General features: G+C 41.7%; 1 protein-coding gene across 11 annotated transcripts in view; it reads right to left on the reverse strand.

Moving 5' to 3' along the window:
* The window catches only part of gapvd1 (GTPase activating protein and VPS9 domains 1), a 132,138-nt gene that overhangs the window by 72,749 nt on the left and 40,618 nt on the right, over positions 1-18,771 (reverse strand). For all 11 annotated transcript variants that reach the window (XM_085965636.1, XM_085965635.1, XM_085965632.1 and 8 more), the window contains 4 exons: positions 17,598-18,441; positions 8,556-8,642; positions 4,583-4,717; positions 172-364 (listed from right to left, as the gene is read on the reverse strand). In XM_085965636.1, coding sequence (XP_085821762.1) covers positions 172-364; positions 4,583-4,717; positions 8,556-8,642; positions 17,598-18,441 — 1,259 coding nt within the window. The remainder of the gene's footprint in view (positions 1-171; positions 365-4,582; positions 4,718-8,555; positions 8,643-17,597; positions 18,442-18,771) is intronic.

The following is an 18,771-nucleotide window of genomic DNA, read 5'->3' on the forward strand; positions in this document are numbered from 1 at the left end:
TTTGCAAAAATGTAATATTCTTTAAAATCACAGAAACAATAATGTAAAGCACACCAAATATAAATAACCAAAGTATTTATTAATTCATAAAAGCAATTTTTAATATTCTATTTTTTGCAGAATTACTGCTGCACTCCTCATAGGGTTAAGTAAAACAGCTGTGTCTCCTACCTATTTGCAGTCGATTTTTTTTGTTGGCTGGAGTAGTTGCAGGAGACAGCTGGGGTGTGCTGGAGGGAGTCAGCTCAAGGCTATTGCTCTTCCCTGTTCTGTGATGGGGAACATTAGTGATAAGGTTCTCCAGAGCCATCCTGTCCTCTTCTCTTAGCAGCTCCCCTGGCATTACGTGTCGTGCGAAAGTAACCTGCACACAAATTAAATATGCAGTTTAATTTTAGTCAATAAGAAATTTCTATTACATCAACTGCAAACCTATTAGATTCTCCAAAGTGAAATAAGCTTCAATATTGATTGATGACTGAGAAAAGATGACAAGTTTGCAGGCAAGATTTTTTTTCCCCCTATCCTTTTCACCCCCTGGACAACTTTCATTTTGTTTAAGGTTCTTTGTGCCACATTGGCTTCACACTAGGATCAAGGGTAAAAGCCAGTAACCGGTTCCCAGCTCCTGCCAATCTGTAATAAGACAATAGGATGAATGTACAAGCAACTCGAGTTGTTACACCCTTGTAATACCTGCCCTCAGGAGTGTGCCTGGCTATGAATAGGGACTACTCCAAACGGATCCGGACGAGATCATATGAAATAAAAGACTGGTGTGCAAAAGGTGGTGTCACACCTGCGATGGTGGCAAATTAAATAGACCAGAATTGATTAAGTGAATGGGCAAAACTGTGGCAAATGGATTTCAATATCGGCAATTGAGGTTATAGACTTTGGACCTAAAAAGAATAGATCAGAGTACTTTCTAAGTGGTGAAAAGCTAGAAGCAGTGGAGGTCGAGAGACTTGGGGGTCCATGTACATAGTCATGGACAAGTACAAAAATGAATCAAAAAGGCCAATGGAATGCTGGCCTTTATATCTCAAGTTTAGAATACGAGGGCTTAGAAGTCATGATACAGCTATACAAAGCTCTAGTTAGACCACACCTGGAGTAGTGCGTTCAGTTCTGGGCACCACACCTTAGGAAGGATATATTGGCCTTGGAGAGAGTGCAGTGTAGATTTACTCGAATGATACCTGGATTTCAAGTGTTAAATTACAAGGAGAGATTACACAAAGGAGGGTTGAATTCCCTGGAATTTAGACGGTTAAGGGGTGATTTGACCTAAGTTTTCAAGGATATATTTTTTTTATTCACTTATGGGATCTGGGCGTCGCTAGCAAGGCCAGCATTTATTGCCCATCCCTGGTTGCCCTTGGTGATGAGCCGCCTTCTTGAACCGCTGCAGTCCATGTGGTGAAAGTACACCCACAGCACTGTTAGGTAGGGAGTTTCAGGATTTTTACCCAGCGACTATGAAGGATCGGCAACATACTTCTAAGTCAAGATGTTGTGTGACTTGGAGGTGGTGGTGTTCCCATGCGCCTGCTGCCCTTGTCCTGCTAGGTGGAAGAGGTCGCGGGTTTGGGAGGTGCTGCCGAAGAAGCCTTGGCGAGTTGTTGCAGTGCAGCTTGTAGATGGTACACATTGCAGCCACGGTGCGCCGGTGGTGGAGGGAGTGAATGTTTAAGGTGGTGGATGGGGTGCCAATCAAGCGGGCTGCTTTGTCCTGGATGGTGTCGAGCTTCGAGTGTTGTTGGAGCTGCACTCATCCAGGCAAATGGAGAGTATTCCATCACACTCTGTACTTGTTACTTGTAGATGGTGGAAAGGCTTTGGGGAGTCAGGAGGCGAGACACTCGCCGCAGAATACCCAGCCTCTGACCTGCTCTTGTTGCCACAGTATTTATGTGGCTGGTCCAGTTCAGTTTCTGGTTAATGGTGACCCCCAGGATGTTGATAGTGGGGGATTCGGTGATGGTAATGCCATTGAATGTCAAGGGGCGGTGGTTAGACTCTCACTTGTTGGAGATAGTCATTGCCTGGCACTTCTGTGGTGCAAATGTTAGCTGCCACTTATCAACCCATGCCTGAATGTCGTCCAGGTCACATTGCATGTGGGCATGGACTGCTTCATTATCTGAGAAGTTGTGAATGGAACTGAACACTGTGCAGTCATCAGCGAACATCCCCATTTCTGACCTTATGTTGGAGGGAAGGTCATTGATGAAGCAGCTGAAGATAGTTAGGCCTAGGACACTGCCTTGAGGAACTCCTGGAGCGATGTCCTAGGGCTGCGATGATTGAGCTTCAAACACCACAACCATCTTCCTTTGTGTTAGGTGTGACTCCAGCCAGTGGAGCATTTGCCCCCCCACCCCACCGATTCCCATTGAAGTCAGTTTTATTAGGGCTCCTTGATGCCACACTCGGTCAAATGCTGCCTTGATGTCAAGGGCAGTCACTCTCACCTCACTTCTGGAATTCAGCTCCTTTGTCCATATTTGGACCAAGGCTGTAATGAGGTCGGGAGCAGAGTGGTCCTGGCGGAAACCAAACTGGGCATCAGTGAGCAGGTTATTGGTAAGTGCCACTTGATAGCACTGTCGATGGCACCTTCCATCACTTTGATAGGAATATTAAGGGGAACAGATATGGTAGATAGAGAGAAACTATTGCCACTGTTTGGCGAGTCTAGGACGAGGGGACATAGTCTAAAAATTAGAGCCAAGCCTTTCAGGGGTGAAGTTAGGAAACACTTCTACATAAAGGGTGTTAGAAGTTTGGAACTCTCTTCTGCAAACTGCAGTTGATGCTGGGTCAATTGCTAATTTTAAATCTGAGATTGATAGATCGTTAACCATAAGGGATATGGAGGAAAGGCAGGTGTATGCATTTAGGTCAGAGATCAGCTATGATCGCATTGAATGGCAGAACAGGCTCAAGGGGGTAAATGGCCTACTCCTGTCCCTATGTTTCCAATTGCTCCATAATTCTAAAAATGTTTCAAAAGGAGGATGTCTGTACAGTTACTGGTAACTGAATTGCCCCTTTATTATATACTTAAAACTGCTGGCAAGCACAACTTTTAGACAGTCCATAGAATTACATAGAATGTACAGCACAGAAACTGGCCATTCAGCCCAACTGGTCCATGCCAGTGTTTATGCTCCACACGAGCCTCCTCCCACACCTCTTCATCTAACCCCATCAACATAACCTTCTATTCCTTTCACCCTGCTGTGTTTATCTAGCTTCCCCATGCCATTAAGTATTCAGGCATCCTTTTGATAAAGTTCTAAATTTAAAACTGTCGTCAGCATTCAGAGGCTGATGATCGGAACTTCATGCGTGGTGCTCTGCTTTACCCAGTTCCACAGTAGCGTCAGCAGGCAGTCTTAAACATGGCTGCTTGCCATTGCGACTCTTTGAACTTCATCGGATATCAAACTGCTTAATGCAGTGTGTCATCTGCGGAGATCATTAGCTAGGATAGCCAGATTAAGTTTTCATCTGCCCGTTTATGCAAGGCTTAGTTCTGCATTCAATTTCTCGCACATTGAAGAAACGGGAGCAGGAGAATATAAGGCAGGGGCGTAAACAAATCCATTTGGACGAAGCTTTGAAGCTTGTTGTACTGAAAAGAAACAAGGTCACCAAAGAAAGTTCATGTGAACATCAAAGCCATAAAAAAGGCTTTGAAGTATGGTTTTGTGATGCAATAAAAGTTTACATCAGTGCTTCAGCAACTTTCTTCCTATTATGTGTGAAATGAGTGTAAGAGGTTTTGAAATAGTGAGCAGTGGCAACTACTCAGATACAGTGCAGAAATGGATGCAGGTATGTGCCCTTCCGTTTAGCAATAGATCCAAGCCATGTCCAGTGATCAGCCACTCAAGACGCGCGGCAATGTCCTCAGCAGGTGGTGAAAATCAAAGGGGAGAAACATGCCTGGGTCAGTCACTGGCGCCTCCTAGTGACTAGTTACAAGGGGGACTGTTGGCAAGCAGGAAACATGGTATGCCTCTGCCCTCTTAACTAAGGGGCAATCAGGTCAGGCATGAAGGGGAGGGGGGAAAAAAGCAAAGTCATGACAGAAAAAAAAGAATGTGAACACAGAACAGTACATGGGAAAATTGAAAACAAAAAATAAACTATTTTTGGATACAACTTGTACGAGAGTCCCACTCAGATGCGTTTCCCGAGAGATCTGGACTATAAAAATAATACATAACACATTACCAAATTTGAGAAAAATCTTTGATAGGCAAAAATGTCTCAAATATTAATTCAATAGGATGCCTTTTAGTTACATACTCAGTAGACCATCCAAGGAATCAAGTTACCAGATGAACTGAGCACAACCATGGAATCAAAAAGGGTTGAAAAAAATCAATGGAACAAAATAGTGTGTGCTTGGAAACGATTATTCAACATTAATATGAGTCTACATGCCACCAGATTATAGTCATGAAATCATTTTGCATATTGTTACATGCTTAAATAAAGTGAGATACAACTCACCTGCAAAAATGCTAGCCAAAAAATAAATACTGAACAAAACACATGTGCTTACCAAGTTTAAAAGTTGGTTGTGGGTCATGTAGACCACAGTCCTGCTAAGCCCTTCCAGCAAGTTCACCGAGGACATGGGAGGGGTTTCCACTGTACGGCCTCCAATAATAACATCCAAGAAAGCTGCAACACAACTCTGCAAAAGTTCATTAGACAAAATATATTGCATTCTTGTAGGTCAAAAGAAAGAAGTCCATCGGAAGTCAAATCACAATCCCCACTGCTTATAGCAGGCGCGTTTGTGTGAATGCCAGTTGCCCGCTATGAGAGATGGTGGGCATAACATGGTAGCGGTAATAGTCGAGTGGCTTCTAAGCAGAACTGGAAGCGTTCCGGCATTAAAGACTACCAGAGAGAGGATACGGTTGGTTTGTAGTTTGTTGCCTTTTAAAGCTTTCTGTTGCCTTCTGAAGTATTTGTGGCGATTCAGGGTTCAGTTTAAAATAGACTTGTGGGATTCAGCCCTGTTAACAGTCAAGTTAAGTCTGTTTTGGACTGGAGTCCTGTAGGACGTGTTTCTCTGCTTAAATTACTGATTTGTGACAACTGACTCAACAAGTGATGTAAACGGATAGCTTTTAGATCTGGGCCATTTATTACAACTGATTGACTGCAAGCACAAATTCACTGGAATGGTAAAAGAGTGCTCCCTTTGCTTTGGTCAGTCCATAAATGCAGGATTCTCAACCTAAAATATAAAAAAGTCTGCATCAATAAAGCTCTTTTATTACAGTGTCAGCTGTGGCTCAGTGACATTAGCACTCTCGCCAGAGTCAGAAAGCTGTGGGTTCAAGAATCACTCCAGGGACTCGAACACCTAAAGCTAGGCTGACACTCCAGTGCAGTGCTGAGGGACTGCTGCACTGTCGGAGGTGCCGTCTTTTGGATGAGACGTTAAACCAAGGCCCCATCTGCTCTCAGGTGGATGCAAAAGATCCCATGGCACTATTTCGAAGAGGAGCAGGGGAGTTATCCCCAGTGTCCTGGCCAATATTTATCCCTCAAATCAACATAAAAACAGATTATCTGGTCATTATCACATTGCTGTTTGTGGGAGCTTGCTGTGCACAAATTGGCTGCTGCATTTCCTACATTCCAACAGCGATTACACTTCAAAAGGTACTTCATTGGCTGTAAAGCGCTTTGAGGCATCCAGTGGTCATGAAAGGCGTTATACAAATGCAAGTCTTCCTTTTATTACCTCACCGAGGTGCACTGAATGTGTTATTTACTTATCTTTGTTCTTGCGTTCAGTGCACCTTAATGAGGTGCGAACTAGTGAGCAAGCACAGCTGTTTCTACCCAAAATAAACTGAGCACTTGAGGCATTATGACCGGCGACTTTGAAGTTGATGTTAATGAAAAAGGGTAATAGTTATTGCTTTTTGGTTGATACAAGGGACTGCCTATTTTAAACGTGGATGTTACTTATTTTGAGCCAGGGAAAGACATTTACCCAATTACTTTGTGCATTGTTTTGCAATGCAGCTCATTTGGTATGTCTACACCATGCTGGATATGGTCTCCCACATAACCTATTTTTAGGACGCTACCTATGTTGCTCCTTGAACTTTGTTCCCTCTGATTTCACTTGCCTCTTTCCGCAGAGAAGGTGCTATTTTGCACTTTGAGCGGCAGCCAGCCAATTAGTAATGAATTATGGGCAGTTTTGCGTTGCAATCTCAGGCCCATTAAGAACGAGCTTTAAATTGAACAAACTAATTTCACATAGGACCTGGACAGCCAAGAAACAGAAGCGACTTTCATCCCATCAGTCTTGCCTAGATTTGAACCCAGGCCAGAGATGTGAAATACAACAAGTATTTATATGGCGCCTTTAATGTAGTAAAACGTCCCAAAGCGCTGCACAGGAGTATTTTAAGACAAAAAATTTGACACCAATCCACAATGATAAATTAGGGCAGGTGACCAAAAACTTGTCAAACAGGTAGGTTTTAAGGAGCATCTTAAAAGGAGGAAAAAGGGAGGTAGCGAGGTGGACAGGTTTAGGCAGGGAATTCCAGAGCTTAGGGCCTAGGCAACAGAAGGCTGGGTTTTCTCCGGGTGCTCCGGTTTCCTCCCACAGTCCAAAGATGTGCGGGTTAGGTTGATTGGCTATGATAAATTGACCCTTAGTGTTAGGGGGATTAAATACATGGGGTTACGGGGATAGGGTGGGATATGTGTTGGTGTAGGGGTTATGGGGATCGGGTGGGATAATGTGTCAGTGCAGGCTCGATGGGCCGAAATGGCCTCTATCTGCACTGTGGGGTTTCTGTGATTCTGTGATTCTGTGAAGGCATGGCCACCAAGGGTTGAGCAATTATAATCAGGGGTGCTCAAGGAGGACAGAATTAGAAGAGCGCAGATACCTCGGGGGGGCTGTGGGGCTGATGAAGATTACAGAGATAGGAAGGGGGGAGGCCATGGAGAGATTTGAAAACAAGGATAAGAAATACCTATGTCTAAACTACAGCGTTCTAATGCACAGCACATTGTTATCTTACAACGGATAAGTGAAAAACATTCACGTTCAGACAACGTGTTAACCTGGAAAATCTGTTATGGAAACAACAGTTAAGGGTTAAGTCTGGAAAAAGTCTTAGTCAGATTTCACTTTAGTTAATTGTTGACATTTTCATCTTAATTTTACTGGTGGAAGAGATCATAGCAGAAAGAGTTTGCCTTGGGAACAGAACAATTAGGTAACGATGTGACAATGCACTGGTAAACGTTAGTGTAGGATCAATTTTGTTTTGCTGATAAAAGCCTCTAACAAGTGAAGTGGAGTGTGGAGCTCAATGTTTACACACAATCTCTGATATAACCAGTCACCTAGAATAGAGCTGCATAGGAGTAGCAGTAGATGCCCAAGTCTGCACTCTACAAATTCTAACGTGAGTAAATGAGGCCCTCCATGTGATTCTTGTACCCATTTTAAGATTCCGAATTTGAAAACCTGGTAAATGGCATTTCTTATTGATCTGGATTGTTAGTTTAAAAACAGAAGCAGCCACCCTCGGATAACAAATATATCTGACTGACAACCAGAAGATTTGGTAAGCATGGTCACAAAAGTCAACTTAAGGTTATAGTGGTAATGAAATATGGTAGTGATCAAGCAGAGGTTTTGATACAGAGGGGAAATTTTCTCTCTTCTTCAGTCTGTTAAAATGCTTCAAACCCCTTCTTTCTTGGTCACTCTTGCAGTCCATTTGTACCTTAGCTTTACCACAGTTCTTAAATTCATCACTGTTTTAAAGTATTACTACTTTATTTCTGCACACCCCCACCCATCTATTGCTGCTTAGAGCTATTCTTTCCTTTCTTGGTGCCCCATTATTATTCTCCTGCTCATTGTTCAATTCTCAAATATCTCAATCTGGTTCATAACATTCAAATTATTTAAAAAACACGACAGGTATTGCAGATTCAATGAGATCCAAGTGACCCCTTCCCATCGCATTAATTTTCTCCCCCTCCTCTTCAGCTGGTAATGAAGTATGCTGGCGTACGGCTCCAACAGGTGTCAAAATACCTTCATTACCTGCCAAACATCGAGTCTCTTGCTAAGATGATCAACTATCATATTTACCTGGACAGCAAGTATTAGGAAGTCTCTTTAATCATGAAGGGCATCACAGCTGTCCTCACCAATTTTATCTCCATCCAAAATTACAAGTATATTTTTCAGGTGGAGTGATTATCGCCAAGGATAAGAACCTGAAATGATTCTTTCCCTTCCGAGCTCAAGGACACATTTTTAGCAACTCCTCTCATGACCATCAACTAACTCAGTTAACAGGATTCAATTATTCAAAATGTCTTTGTAAAATCTGAATTTGCAAGAATTCCTTTTCTTTTTCAATTATCAGAAAGTTTCTTGTACAATGTCTTCACAATACAGGTTACACTCCCTCGTTATTCTTGCAACTTTTAACTATTGTATCTCAGTAGAGTACCGATTGCCTTACTTTGTCAAATTTGCAGAGACTGTTCTTCAGTCGTGGATCCGCTTCCTCGCTGCCCGTCATCGCCAACTGCTGTAAGAGTTGGCCAACCTAAAAACAAATTTCACAATGTTATAACATTTGTACCCTTAAAATCCACAGAAAATTATCTTTAACTAACTACGTAACATCTATATTCAATGCATTTACAATTTCATAACAAAGAAATGCATAGAAATTACAACACGGAAACAGGCAGTTCGGCCAGCCTGGCTTTGCTGGTGTTTATTCGCCACGTTAACAAGCGTCCTAATCCCATGTGCCCACCCTGTTCCCATATCTCTATCTGCCTTTCCTTCAAACACCTGTCTAACATAATCTATTCTTAAAAGTTGGGATTGTCTCTGCTTCAATTATCAACTCCTGTAGTTTACTCCATAGATTCACCACCCTCTTTAAAAAAACAACAACTTTCTCCTGCTCTGCATCATCAATCTCTTACATTTATGCTGGCTTGTTCTCGACCCTTCAGTCACTGGAAAAAGTCTGTTCTTACCCATCACATCCCTTCCTAATTTTAAAACACCTTTATCCCAAATTAGTAAGTCTTTATTTGCATCAGGCAGCATCCCGGAGAATCTGCACTCTGACTTCTCCAGTGCCTTAACAACCTCTATATTGGAGAGACCGAATGCAGATTGGGTGATCGCTTTGCTGCACACCTCCGTTAAGTCCGTAAGAGTGACCCTGAGCTTCTGGTTGCCTGTCATTTGAATTCTCCATCCTCGGCCTCCTACACTGTTCTAATGAAGCTCAACGGAAGGTCGAGGAACAGCAGCTCATCTTTTGATGAGGCACTTTACAACCTTCCAGACTCAACATGGACTTCAACAATTTCAGATCATAGCCACTGTCCGGGGAGGGGGGTTAAAACAATCACCATCACTCGGGAGAAAGTACTAGGCAAACTAATGGGACTAAAGGTGGACAAGTCCCCTGGATCCGATGGCCTGCATCCTCGAATCTTAAGAGGTGGCTGCAGAGATAGTGGATGCATTGGTTGTAATGTACCAAAAATTCCCTAGATTCTGGAGAGGTCCCAGCAGACTGGAAAACCGCAAATGTAACTCCCCTATTTAAGAAAGGAGGGAGACAGAAAGCAGGCAACTATCGACCAGTTAGCCTAACATCTGTCATTGGGAAAATGCTGGAGTCCATCATTAAGGAAGTGGTAGCAGGACATTTAGAAAATCATAATATAGTCAAGCAGAGTCAGCATGGTTTTATGAAAGGGAAATCATGTTTGACAAATTTGCTGGAGTTCTTTGAGGATGTAACGAGCAGGGTGGATTAAGGGGAACCAGTAAATGTCATGTATTTGGATTTCCAGAAGGCATTCGATAAGGTGCCACATAAAAGGTTACTACACAAGATAAAAGAGCTCACGGGGTTGGGGATAATATATTAACATTGATAGAGGATTGGCTAACTAACAGAAAACAGAGAGTCAGGATAAATGGGTCATTTTCAGGTTGGCAAACTGTAACTAGTGGGGTGCTGCAGTGATCAGTGCTGGGGCCTCAACTACTTACAATCTATATTAGTGACTTGGATGAAGGGACCGAATGTAATGTAGCCAAATTTGCTAATGATACAAAGATAGGTGGGAAAGCAAACTGTGTGGAGGACAAAGAATCTCCAAAGGGATATAGATAGGCTAAGTGAGTGGGCAAAAATCTGGCAGATGGAGTTTAATGTGGGAAAATGTGAGGTTATCCACTTTGGTGGGAAAAATAAAAAAGCAAATTATTTTTTAAATGGGGAGAGATTACAAAATGCTGAGGTACAGAGGGGTCTGGGGGTCTTTGTACATGAATCACAAAAAGTTAGCATGCAAATACAGCAAGTAATTAGGAAGGCAAATGGAATGTTGGCCTTTATTGCAAAGGGAATGGAGTATAAAAGTAGGGAAGTCCTGTTAGAACTGTACAGGGCATTGGTGAGACCACACCTGGAGTACTGCATACAGTTTTGGGCTCCTTACTTAAGGAAGGATATGCTTGCATTGGAGGCAGTTCAGAGAAGGTTCACGAGGTTGATTCTGGAGGTGAAGGGGTTGTCTTGTGAAGAAAGGTTGGGCCTATACTCATTGGAGTTCAGAAGAATGAGAGGGGATCTTACTGAAACATAAAAGTTTCTGAAGGGGCTTGACAGGGTAGATGCAGAGAGGATGTTTCCCCTCGTGGGGGAATCTAGAACTAGGGGGCATAATTTCAGAATAATGAAGCACCCTTTTAAATTGGAAATGAGGAGGAATTTCTTCTTTCAGAGGGAGCGAATCTTTGGAATTCTCTTCCCCAGAGAGCTGTGGAGGCTGGGTCATTGAATATATTTAAGGTGGAGGTAGACAGATTTTTGAATGGTAAGGGAGTCAAGGATTATGGGGAGCGGGCAGGGAAGTGGAGTGGAGGCCAAGATTAGATCAGCCATGATCTTATTGAATGGCAGAGCAGGCTCAAGGGGACACATGACCTACTCCTGCTCCTACACTCTCATGTTCTTATATGTTATGTTCCCATTTTTACAGACAGCAAGTGCCGATAATGATTCTGCTGTTGCCATTTACAGCTCCGCTAGACCCATCTTTTATTTCTTTACTTATCCCATTACCAACCCCTTTTGCCTTGCCCCATCATCATTTTTATCATGTAAATCACTCCAGTCTTCCACCCGATCACAGACCTTCCCTTGTGTTCCTTCCTCTCCTCCTGCTTTCCCTGCCTCCGTACTTGCTTAAAAACTGTTGTTAACAGCTCTAACTTTTTCCAGTTCTGACTAAAGGTCAACGATTTCAAAGGTTAACTTGGTTTCTCTCTCCACAGAAGCTGCCTGACTTGATGAGTATTTCCAGCATTTTCTGTTTATATTTCAGATTTCCAGTATCCACAGTAGTGTGCTTTTGCCTCAACATCCTTCCTGTAGTATGGAGCCGGAGAATTGCACACCGTACTCCAACTGCAGTCTTTACTGTGTACGACTGAAAAAAATGCTAGGTCCTTTATGACTACTGGAAATGGCGATGACTTTTCTCCTTTATCCATTTGTACTTTTCCTTTGCAGTTTGAATTTTAAAGTCCTTTTCACCAGCAGAAAATTCTTCTTTGAAGCCCATCAATTGTCATGTGCGATTCAAACCACTGGATGGTATTGTACAGCAACAGAGGATTAATTACAGTTTTTGCCGGTCCCAGTGACTGGAATTATACAACATATATTTAAAGGGAAGTTTGATTAGATCTACGAAAGGACAATGCAACAGTACTTCAATACACTGTGCCATGGCATGTGGGTGTGGCAAGAACCCAGCCCGATATTTTCTCAAGTCATTCTCACCAACCTCATAAGCTTATCAGAAGTGGCACTGGCAGAAGCTTAGACGAGCTGGGAAAGGAGTGTAGTTCAAAGAAGCAAAAATGATAAAGTAAATTACAGCATCACCAATGGAAAGAATCAGCTACAAAATGAACATGCCAAAACTTAGACAGTCAAGATCCAAAGGCTTTTGCTATATAACCTAGACACGCATCATTTAAAATCACGCCTGCGCCTCAACTTGCTGCCCATCAGGTTATCAAGATGCAAACAAAAAGGAACTTTTTTTACTATCTCAATCTGAATCCCTCTACCACTGTTCTTTATTATGGAAAAGTTAAAAAATGTAAAAAATCTGCAGCATCTATAATCAAAACTAATGCATTCTGATGTCAACACATCACTAGAATTGCTGTAAAACACATTAATAGGCCTGTTGTGGCAAAACCACCAATGGACTCCTGTACAAATGCATAACTGTCTTTAACCCAATGTTACAGCATCTATGTTTGTTTGCGGAGTGTAAATAAGCTTTCTGTAAAAGTCCTGAAACAACGCGATGACGTCATCACGTTGGTCACGTGATGCCCCGAACGGCGGGAAACGTGATGACGTCATGATGTCACAGAGTGGGAGGTCCCTTGGTCAGACCTTGTGCAACAAGCTGCTGTAAAGACCTGTTTGCTGTTGCTCCTGCATGCTTTTGTTTTGTTTGCTTGTTTAATTAAATTCGGTTGATTTATTGAACTGACTCGACCTCAGTGCTTCAGTTAGGGATCAGTCGATTCCTACACTGTCAAATTTTTATATTATGACAATTTGAACTACAAAATGACAACAATTCAATTGTAGATTTTGTCTTTGTATGCGCAAAGAGCATGTGAGAAATTTAGCACTTGTTTCAACTATGAGTGTTGGCAAATCCGTCACTGGTTGTGGCCATCATGGGAGCGAGTTGAGGAACCAGGAATCACATCATAAATGTATGGACTTATTTTCCAATGGTCTATTAGTGCCAATATTTAAATGTAAATACAAGAGTACAGTGGAATGAAGCACACAAAAGCAGAGATGCGACACTGGGTGAAAGGCTAGTTGATTAGTTTGCTGTATGTCAGGCTTCAGTTATTTACGCAGGTTTGTGCAGTCATTTCCGCACACCAATAATGATACAGCTCTTTGAGGCAACACTGAGCATTCTGAATTATACTTGGCAGGAAAATAAAGCCATTGTTGAATTACATACTTGCAGAGATACTTTAAATACAAGCTTAATACTTGCTAAAGTTTTAGAAGAAATCTGACCTTTCGTCATACTTGGAATACTCAAAACTACAGCTTCATTGGAGGTCCAAATCAAGAGTTTGGAATCAAAATGAATGCTGACTCATGGTCACTTTGAATAGAACACCTTTCTAAACCCAAATGTGATCAAAAGGAACTAAGTCAAAATCCTATAATGTATTAACTTCCTCTTTGTGGGTTCTTCCTTTTTACTGCAAGATTTGTTGTAAAATAACCTTCACTATTGTGAATAAATTGGACTTTTCTGTTGTGACAGTTACAATTCAGGTGCACTCTCTCCAGAGGACTTCAACTCACGCTCAGTGCACTGCACTCCGTGATCAGGAATTTGACCTTCTGTATCTCAAGTGTAGCATACCCGGGCTGAACAATAAACCGCTTTTATAGTCAAAAGATTATTGAAATAAGAAAGGGTGCCGTTATTGTGACAAGAATGCAGTATTTTGTCTGCGGCTTACTTTATTTGTGATTTATTTTAACTTTGTTCATGGTATTTGAGGCTAAAATAGCTTCCAACTTTTTTTAAAGCGAACCTATGTAATCATTTGTATGAATTTGTCTGAGAATCAAATACAAGATGTAGGAGTATGTCATTTGGCCCCTCGAGCCTGCTCCACCATTCAATAATATCATGGCTGATCTGATCTTGGCCTCAACTCCACTTCCCTGCCGGCTCCCCATAACCCTCGACTCCCTTATCGTTCAAAAATCTGTCTATCTCCACCTTAAATATATTCAATGACCCAGCCTCCACAGCTCTCTGGGGAAGAGAATTCCAAAGATTCACGACCCCGAGAGAAGAAATTCCTCCTCATTTCCGTTTTAAATGGGTGCCCCATTATTCTGAAATTATGCCCCCTAGTTCTAGATTCCCCCACGAGGGGAAACATCCTCTCTGCATCTACCCTGTCAAGCCCCTTCAGAATCTTGTATGCTTCAATAAGATCCCCTCTCATCTTCTAAACTCCAGTGAGTATAGGCCCAACCTGCTCAACCATTCTTCATAAGACAACCCCTTCATCTCTGGAATCAACCTCGTGAACCTTCTCTGAATTGCCTCCAATGCAACCCCTTCATCTCTGGAATCAACCTCGTGAACCTTCTCTGAATTGCCTCCAATGCAAGTATATCCCTCCTTAAATAAGGAGACCAAAACTGTACGCGGTAATCCAGGTGTGGTCTCACCAACACCCTGTACAGTTGTAACAGAACTACCCTACTTTTATACTACATTCCCTTTGCAATAAAGGCCAACACTCCATGTGCCTTCCTAATTACTTGCTGTACCTGCATGCTAACTTTTTGCGATTCGTGTACAAGGACCCCCAGATCCCTCTACCTCAGCATTTTGTAATCTTTCCCCATTGAAATAATAATTTGCTTTTTTAAAATCAACTCAAGTCTGCTGCTATGAGACAAAGGGAGAATAATGTGCGAACATTTTCATTGCAAAATTAGCACTTCTGGGTAACTCATTGCATAATGGTCAATCTATTAAATTTGGCATCTGTGACCTGGGTGCTGACCAGTTTTTCCACTCCTTGTAGGACTCCAATCTTTCAGATTTCATTTTAGACTAGCACCTGCAGGTTTAGTTTTTTTTTCCCTTTCAATTTCCCACAGGTGGGCCTCTTGTGTCTTAGCTATTTGCACATTCTTTTGTTTTATTAAAAGTAAATGTCATTGGTTATCTGAGATGATCTTTTATATCCAAGAATTTCCTTTTAAGCTATTTTGCAGGTCATTCAACCCATTAACTTCCTCTCTGATTGAGATTCCTGTTTCCACCTTCCCCTTATTTTCTACTAAACGCTCATTTATTTTTAAGTTTTCAGTTCTAAAGGGTTCTACCGAAAACGTTAATTTGTATTTTCCTCTACATGGGCTGACTGACCACCATTTTCTGGTTTTAATTTCAGATTCCCAGGATTTGCAGTTTTTCTTTCAAATGAAGACACTTTGTTCCTTTCTGAATCAGTTAGCTTTGACTGTAAACTTCCCATTTGTGCTTCAGCTTCAAAGATGATGATTGGTTGTTCTTGTTTATTTACTTTCTATATGCCTGTACAGGGAGCAAAGAATGGGCCACTGTTTTAGCTTTCCTTTCTTTTATATGCTTGATCTTAAGGGGACAGCACAAGATATTTTCTGAAGGTTTGTTGCCTGGTACCATCAAGTGTCAGCACCTTTAGCTCTTAGAAGAAATCTGGAAAAGAAAACCAAACAACCCAGACAGACCCAATGCATTGACAGAATATTTAAAGGTTCTAATGTCCACTTTACGTAACTTACTCGAGACTGAATATTGCATCCCAAAATTTCTGGCAGTGGCAAGCCCAACACAAGGAACAAAAAAAAAATGTTTAGCTGGGCAAAACAAATTGCCACAGCGCCACAGGTCCTGGGGCTTTATATAATGCCGGATTAAGAAACCATGTGCGGAACCACCTATCTGCAATGTCCCGACAACATTGTTATGCATGTGATCAGCGCATGGTTTCCCCCAAATCAAATCAAGCTCAGCTAAAATTCTTTGGCTTGTGGAGGTTGCAGAATGAAGAAAGCCAAGAGTGCTTTGAGCAATAGAAGATTTAGAGTAAGCCAGAAGTGGCGCTGGCAGAAGATTAGACAAGCTGAGCAAAGGGCACAGCCGGTTAGCACGCTTTTGATTCATGTCAGGATGTTTGATCCAATCTATTTTCTGCTTTATCATTACTTGAACCAAAGATAGAGGTAACCTGAATAAATCCATTCATCCGTGGGAACATCACATATACCCATCATACAGAAGGACAGATTATCAGAAGCAACAGGGTTACATGCAAAAATGAAATCAAGCCAATCTCCAACACTAGGGTCTAATTTAGTTATGTTTTGTGGAAATAGCCAGGTATCTGTGTCTATCCCTGATTGGCAGATGGGTAAATATTTAGATTCCTATCGACAGTAATGTGATTGCTATACTTGTAATCATTAGAGTAACTGTTGTAAAACATATTGAATGGAATGTGCCTTCATGCAATTTACAAATAATCTATAAACTTGTATCGGAACCTCTCAATGACGTACACATTTTACAGCAATGTAGCCAGGACTGCAGATTGAAAGCACCAATCTGAACTCATTCAGAACAGTAAAAATTTGCCATTGCACAGCAGACTGCTTCAATTTTCTATATCTGTTAGATAGAAAACTGTTAAACCAATTATGCAGCAGTTTTGGATTTATAGCTTTCTGATGTATAGCACTGCACTCAAGATTAAACCTGTAATAACCACTGTTAATATCCCTGTTGTTTTGTTTTCTAAATTTCCTTCAATCGTAGCAAACTGTCCATTGCATTGCCGAGTCAATGAATATAAAAGGGAATTTTTATTATACAAAATGGCAACAGAATCGAGACCAGAACTCACTCCACAGCACAACCTACTGGCAAAAAGCCCACAACTAGATTGGGGTAATCGTACATGAAGGATTTCCATTCTAAATATTAACGTAAGCAATTATAATGTTAATAAATATTGACATAAATACGTGGGAAATATTGTGACAGAAAGTAAGCACACAGAAAATTAACCACCAACTACACAGGATTTTTTTCTGGAATGAAATAATTTTCCTTCAAGCAATTACTGCATCAGGCTAGCAACCAATCGAGTACAAGTACCTGTTCACGGTGCTGGGGGAAAGGAGAGAAATATAAATCAATGAATGGAGTCCAAGCGAGTATGTGCTGTCCCTTTATGGCTTGGTGACATTTAATGTAACACCATATTTTAAATTTCACTGGTGAGAAATTCGCTGGCAAAACACCAGTCAACACACCAAAGGCTAATTCCGCTTGGAATTTGTAACAAAAAGCTGAATCTTTCCAACAGGATCTCAGGCAATGATTTTCCACAATGCACTTTCCTGACACTGTACTAGTAATGTCAGTACAGGAAACTTTCGATTTACCGGCACCTAAATAACTGGAAATCTCTGTTAACCGGCAAAATTCAGGAGTAGGTTCAGGCAAGTTTTACTTCATATTACTTGCCTTCCTCAATCTGTTGCTGTGCAATTGGGTGTGGCTGCAGCTGTTGCTAAGCTACAGAGACGCTTGGAACTTGCGGCCATTGTTCTGCACCTGTTGCTAAGCAACAGGGTTTGTTGCTTTATACGGAGCTCTCAACTCTCCGTATCTTTTACTATAGCTCTCGGTTATCCGGAATTTTTGATGAACCGGCACCACGTCGGTGCCAGATAAAAAAAAGTTTCCTGTATCTAGTTTTAAATAATCGGTGAGGCTGGAATTCCTAATTTTATCACTAAGAATGTGGAAGATAAATATTAAAGAGCAACTGATGAAATCTTGGCAATTTATTTAAAAAGCAAAAGTAATCTTACCTGCATCAAGTTAAATCTTGCCACTTCATTGATTGGAGCATCAGAAATTATCCCGTACTGTTCTGGATTCACAATTGCTGGGCAAATAAAGTAGGCAAGCAACAGATCCGTGCACATGGCCTTCACCTCCCCAATATCCAGCCCCTCCACGCAAGACAAGGTTTTATACATTTGTGATACAATCCAACGCAAGCTATGTGGAAAGCAGTAAGTATTCTGTTTGAGATATCCAATAAACTTGTTCACTAAAGCGACTAGCTTTGCTTCATTGCTCTCTACCATCTCCTGCACTTTCCGTCTGAACTGCTCTGTGCCCTTCTCCCCAAAAAGTTTTTCCTGCTGTGCCGGTGTAAACCTTTCAATGAGCTTGTTTGGGTCGGTTTCCAAGTGATCCTCATCTTCAACAAGCAGCAACATAATCGGTTCATGTAAAGTTGCTGTCAAAAAGAGCTTCGCAGAGTACAGCCCCTCTGAAAAAAGTTTGAACAAAATGCTGAAAGTACAAGCACCTTTTCGAAGCAGCCGCCGAGGGTTATCGCTCTCTTTCAGTTCAAACTCAATCAGGTAACGCAACACTTGCAGAATATAGCTCTCATCGTCCTGCATAATGCAGTTACCATAAAGGGCAGTAAATACTGTAAGGATGACACTGTGGGTGCTCTCATGATTAAGCTTTTCCCCAGCAACCAAACATGAGGCAACGAGTCTGGGGTTTTCTCTGAGCCGATTTAAAAATTCACCATACAATGTCTCTTGGAATCCCAGCTGCTTGTAGCCATCCACAAACTGTGTATTCTCCAAGATCTTGGCATGTTTGCAACATTCTGCCGGAGATGCTTCAACACTGAAACACAAAAAAAAAAGAGGGAAACATTTATTTTTTCTGAATGTGGGTACTGTAATATCAGTGTCAACAAAATTATTTGAAAATGTCAAAAGCTTCACACCAACTGGGTCACAAGTATCAAAATGTACGCTCCCTTCCAATGTTCTTCTTACCACTCGTGAAAGTTCCAATTTACCTTGGGGTATTGCTCCAGCAATTTTTTGGTAGCTTACCTAAGTAGGAACTCTTAGGGCTGAATGCTCCCCTCCTCGAAACAGAGCGGGGGTGGGGGAACACAGACAGACAGAGAGAGAGAGAGAGAGAGAGAGAGGGGGAAAGAGAGAGAGG

This window comes from Somniosus microcephalus, chromosome 23, assembly GCF_052327205.1.
Source record: "Somniosus microcephalus isolate GS21.2 chromosome 23, FLI_Smic_1.0, whole genome shotgun sequence".
In the NCBI taxonomy this organism is placed as follows: Eukaryota; Metazoa; Chordata; class Chondrichthyes; order Squaliformes; family Somniosidae; genus Somniosus; species Somniosus microcephalus.